The sequence below is a fragment of the Cibotium barometz genome, chromosome 38 (assembly GCF_041138505.1).
Source record: "Cibotium barometz isolate CiBa-2024 chromosome 38, ASM4113850v1, whole genome shotgun sequence".
NCBI lineage: Eukaryota > Viridiplantae > Streptophyta > Polypodiopsida > Cyatheales > Cibotiaceae > Cibotium > Cibotium barometz.
In genome coordinates this window covers 25,357,280-25,362,714 of record NC_141083.1, presented here as the reverse complement: position 1 = coordinate 25,362,714, position 5,435 = coordinate 25,357,280, and the positions used below count along the sequence as shown (strand labels likewise).

Here is a 5,435-nt window from a genome sequence, read left to right as displayed (position 1 = left end):
TCTAGTGTGTAAGGAGATAGTGAACTTGTGAACTCTCTCTATACATCAATACCTTTGATTGCATAGAGAAGCTTGAAGCTAGTTATGTCATTGTGAGGGCTTGAGTGATACCATACTCCCTATCATAATTGTATCTTGCCTTTGTTCATAAATAAGATTAGTAGTTTGGGTGCAATTGTGTACAAAATCTTGGACTCCTACATCTCCAAAGTTGATTTAGCAAAGCGGTCCGATGTTTGACTTAAGGTAAATTCGATCCTTGTATTTTGTGGTGTGATTTTATGCTTGGCGGCTTGAGGGCCTATTTTTGATTTGTTGCCTTTCATTCCATGGTAAGAGGGTTGTATGGTGAGAGGGCTCCCATAACCTTAAGACCATGTATATACCGCGACAACAAAATCAAGCTTATATTGTCTCTCTAAGTTCTTCTCCAAGTTTGGTGTGCATCTATTTGTGTTATGCTAGTCTTCTCCACACATAATACCATATGTTATGAGTGTTTGTTGAGGGTGTGTGTGTCTATGGTTAGCTTGTATTGATTGGCTACAAGGAAAGATCTTTGGTGTCCTAGTTCACACACATAACTAGGTGGTGCCCCGTTCTTGTTGAGTGTGTGGTTTTGGGGTTCTTATGTTTGTGTTGCGTTGTGCCCCAAGCCCATTGAGCAACACGGGAGCCTTGAGGAGTGCTTAGAGGCCGCTCTTCTTGTTGCTTGCCCCGGACTGCCTCAATTTTGGTGCCCCCACTGAGGATGAGCAGTTTTTGAATGGGTATTTAAGGTACATCGATCTCTTTAACACATAAATTTCCTTGTGTGCTTGTTGTGGGTATCATATTTTAAGAAGGAAAGTTGGTACTTTTGTGTGATCTTTCATGGATAATCCACCTCCTCCTAATCCTCTTGAGATTCAATTCAACCAGTTTCATTGGGTGCGCTCCACTAGAGTGAATGTTTGCATTGATAGAAAAATTTTCTACCAACAACGCATGGTTCTTCTTTTTGGTCCAGAAAGACTAAGAGAGATTTTAGCATCACCTAATCCTATCATACTTCCCATTGTAGATTACACCATTTCGTTTGATGTGCATATTTTCATCTTGTTTTAGCTTAGTTTTATGAATCAAGAAGACTTATACCGTATGCCAATCTCTTATGCTAGGCAAGAAATACACATAGTTGTTGGTAGTAAGTTGCAATTTCAGCGTGTCATTCGTCGTATGTTTGGACCTAGGCAAGTAGCAGCCATTAATGCCTCAGTTAATCCATTTATTTTGCCTTTGATTTGTTATGACATAAGCTTTGACGTCTACATTTTCATTCTACTTTGAAAAAAAAAGGAAAAAAAAAAGAGTGAGAGAGAAAGAAAGTGAAGGAAGACCTTTGTGCAATCATATTTGTGCTTCTTCTTAAGCATGGATACCACTAGGCAAATGAGTGGCCACCCCTTATCCTTTGGAGAGCCCGGTGAGGATGCCGAGTTGTTCTTATCAAACTTTAGAATGGCACTCCACATAAAGAGAGTGGTAGGAGACCAAGAATTCTTAGACATGTTTGAGTTGGTCCTACGAAGAGATGCTTCCACTTGGTTTCAATCTCTACCTGCACCCGCACGAGTAGATTACAAGGAGGTCATACAACTTTTTAGAGACAATTTCTTCACTCCTTTTAACACACAAAAGCTATGGCAAGAAATAGTTGCTCATAAGCAAAAGGATCTAGAGGACTACTTGAGTTATAAGCAAGAATTCTTACGTCTTTGGACTCTTTGGTTGCATAGTCTTCCTAACCCTGGAGATGGTGCAGAATTCTTATAGAAGGAGAGATTTATTGCAGGGATATACCCATCACTAAAATTGCAAGTAGAGTCAGGAGAGCCCACAACATTTGATGTTGCTGATGCTAGGGCTACCAAGAAACTCCGAAAGATGAGGTGTATGCTGGGGGGGGCTTTATCTTTGATGATTCAAAGCCTAGGGAAGAGGTACAGTCTTGCACTCGTAGTAGAGAATTACCTGAGGTCACAGTCGAGGTGATAGAAAAGTTAAATGAGTCTTTAAATAACTTGTCTATTCACTTTGCACAAGCTGTGGAACAGAAGGGCCAAGCTAAAAGGGTTGAAGAACGAGAGCAATGACCTAGGCGACCCTTGCAATGTTGGAATTGCAGAGAGTCAGGGCATGGAATGTATAATTGTCCTTGGCCTCGTGGGGAGCCAGGGAAGCCTAACATGAATTATCTAGTGATGAATGCAGGTGAAGGCACTATTCAACAACAACCGATGATTTTGCAGAGGCCCAATGCAACAAGACCACCTCCACGAGGAGTAGAAGGAATGCCGCTCTTGTCGGACCCAAATGTACATGTGGTAGAGGTAACAAAGGCCAAGGAGGTAGACATTGAAGCAAATGGTGTCAAACGAAGGCGTGGAAAAGAGAAGGAAAAGGAGGGTGTGGCATCACAAAGTGACCATGGACGAGGAAAGAAAGTGAAGGAAAACAAGGAAGTCAAGAGGAGACGACGTCATATAAACCTCCAAGATTTCCCCCTTGGACATGTTATGGCTCCATACAACCTTTTGGAAGACATGAGAGGTAAGGGTCCTGATATCTCGTGGCCTCAATTTCTAGCCTTATGTCCACAAGTTAGGAGAGAATTAACAAAGTCCGTGAGCACTAGGAGAAAAACAAAAGAGAATGTGCCTGTTGTAAAAATTTCGCAAGCCGAGATGGATGTGGACATTACACCTATATTAGATTGCTACATCAAGGGAAGGCTAGTTAAGAAGGGTCTAGTAGATGGGGGTGCACAAATTTGCATTATGACAGAGGACCTTATGCAAAGACTAGGCATGCATATTCATGAAACACCTGAAATTAAGGTGAAAATGGCAAACAATAGCAAAGCAAAGTGTCTTGGGATTTGTAAGAATGTTTTTGTGGAAGTTTTTGGCATTAAGAAGGTTGTTGATTTTTATGTTATGTCTACCAAGGGAAGTGGTTATCCATTTATCCTAGGTAGACCATGGCTAATGAGAATGCGAGCTTTGCAGGATTGGGAAAATGGAAAGTTAATTTGCAGGAATGAAAATCATAAGAAGATTATCTTTGACATGAAGGAGCAACGATGAGAGGAGATAAATGAAGAATCTACTCAAGGTAGGAGGATTGGACCGATGACACCTCAGAGGAAGAAAGCAGCAATAGCACTATGGAAGAGGAGTCTTCCATTGAAGTCATGGGGGTAAGATTCAGAGCAAAAGACAAAGAGACACCCTGTCAAGGTTTGGAGGAGGTAGGCTCTCAAGAAGACCAAATTGTGCATGATGAAGAAATGTTTGATGCTATGCTCTCAAAAAAGCTTACATCGGAGGAAGGAGAGGAGTTTAAATGTGTACTAAGGAAATTTCCTAGGTTTTTTGCTAAAGATTACACAGATGTGCATGGCGTAGAGGCCATTCAACACAAGATCGAGCTAAAGCCAGAAGCCAAACCTAAGGCACAAAAGCTACGAAGACTAGGAGTCATCAAGGAGCAAGCACTACTCAAAGAGGTGAGGAAGCTTCTAGCAACGGGATTCATATATCCTGTAGAAAATTCAGAGTGGGTCTCTCCCGTCGTGATCACTCCCAAGAAGAACGGCAAATGGAGGGTGTGGGTGGACTATCATCCAGGCGACAAAAAGGGACCACTTTCCTCTCCCATTTCAAGATGAGATCCTAAATGAGGTAGCAGGTCATGAGAAGTATACGATATGTGATGGCTACTCGGGTTACTTCCAAATTGGGATTGCATTGGTGGGATTGCATTGGAGGATCAATTAAAAACAACCTTCATCACTCCTTGGGGTTGTTATGCTTTCAGAGTCATGCCATTTGGTTTGACCAATGCTCCAGTGACATTTCAACGTTTCATGAACATGGTGTTTCAAGCATTCTTTGGAAAATCCATTAGAGTGTTCATAGATGATTTTTGCATCTATAGCTCTAAGTCATTGCATGTGCAGAGGGTGGAAGAAGGCTTGAAGAAACTCTACGACATGGGGGGCCAACTCAATCCCGACAAATGTCATATTGGTGAGGATGAAGTAATCTTGCTTGGTCATAAGGTTTCTTCCAAAGGCATTGAGGTGGATCCTACAAAGGCAAAGGCTCTTATCGACCTACCATCTCCAAAGAGTCTCAAGGAGGTCATCTGGCATTTATTCAAAAGGTGAAGTACATGTCACGCTTCATTCACTTAGCCTCAGAGTTACTTCACCCCTTGCAAAAATTGACTCAACAAGTAGAGTTTGCATGGTCTAATGAGCTTGAGGAGTACTTTTGTAACATTAAAGTCATTTTGTCAGAGCTACCAACACTCATGCCTCCTTGTTGGGAGTACACTTTCTTTGTTAGCTCTAGTGTTGGAAAGGAAATAGTGGGTGCAGTTTTGTTACAGCAAGATCCCCACAGTACTAGGATGCGGCCCATCTACTTTGTTAGTAGGGTCATGAATGTCTTGGAGAAAGGCTACATAGAAGCAAAACTCATGATGCTTGCTCTCATCTTTGCGGTGAGAAAATTTAGATCCTACTTGTTACCAAAACCTTTTGTAATTCTCACTGCAGAAAATTGGTTTCCTTGGGTGTCTTCTCAAATGACTATCAGTGCTAGAATCACAAAGTGGGTTATGGAATTGCAAGAATTCCAATACTCTTTCAAGGTAAAAGATAGTGTGCGTGCACAATTGGCAGGGATTCTCACTTATAGAGTGCATGAAAAGGAGATTAAGGTGCCTGAAGTAAAGACCCTACCATTGCCACCACCCAAAACTATACCTAATGCATTCACCTTATTCTTTGATGGAGCTTTTAGAAAAGCCACAAGTAAAGCAGGGGGAGGGCTGGTGCTACTCAACCCAAATGGAGAGGTGGTTATGAAGGAGAAGGTCAACTTGCCAAGTTCTACTAGCAACAATGAAGCAGAGTACGACATACTACTTCATGGCTTGAAGGTGTGCATCAATCAAGGGATACAACGTCTCCTGGTAAAAGGGGATGCACTTCTTATTGTACGGCAAATTTTAGGCATTTGGGCATGCAAGAATGAAAGATTAAGGCAAAAGGTTCATGCTATCCGTAGGATGTTTAATCAATTTGAGGAGGTGCAACTGTATCATATTCCTAGGAAACAAAATGAGGATGCTGATCTACTTGCACAACAAGCTATTGCATGTGTTAAGAGGGAAATGCAAGTAGTCTTGCCTGCAGGCAGCGGCTATTAAGCAACCACGGTACCAAGGAATGGAGACACTGGCTCCCATAGTGAGCTACATCTTGGAAGGTGAATTCCCACAAGACTTCACAAGGGCACAAAAGAGGAGGCTCATGAAGAGGGCAAGTTCTTTCTTGTTCTTAGAAGGTGCCCTCTACCAAAGAGGAAAAGATCAAGTGTGCA

The 5,435-nt window shown here is 42.0% G+C and overlaps 1 protein-coding gene across 1 annotated transcript; it reads left to right on the top strand.

The window, feature by feature from the left end:
• The first annotated feature begins 3,208 nt into the window (after window positions 1-3,208).
• LOC147616516 (uncharacterized) lies at window positions 3,209-4,213 on the top strand. The gene is made up of 2 exons (XM_086777168.1): window positions 3,209-3,550; window positions 4,004-4,213. Exons 1-2 carry the CDS (start codon window positions 3,209-3,211, stop codon window positions 4,211-4,213), a joined length of 552 nt encoding a protein of 183 aa, XP_086633294.1.
• Window positions 4,214-5,435: the final 1,222 nt, after the last annotated feature.

Bases quoted from the DNA above. Each gene is read 5' to 3' on its own strand.
- LOC147616516 (XM_086777168.1), top strand. From the start codon at position 3,209: ATGGAAGAGGAGTCTTCCATTGAAGTCATGGGGGTAAGATTCAGAGCA. The intron at 3,551-4,003 runs GTGAGGAAGCTT...TTGCATGTGCAG, and splicing joins AGCAAGCACTACTCAAAGAG to AGGGTGGAAGAAGGCTTGAA.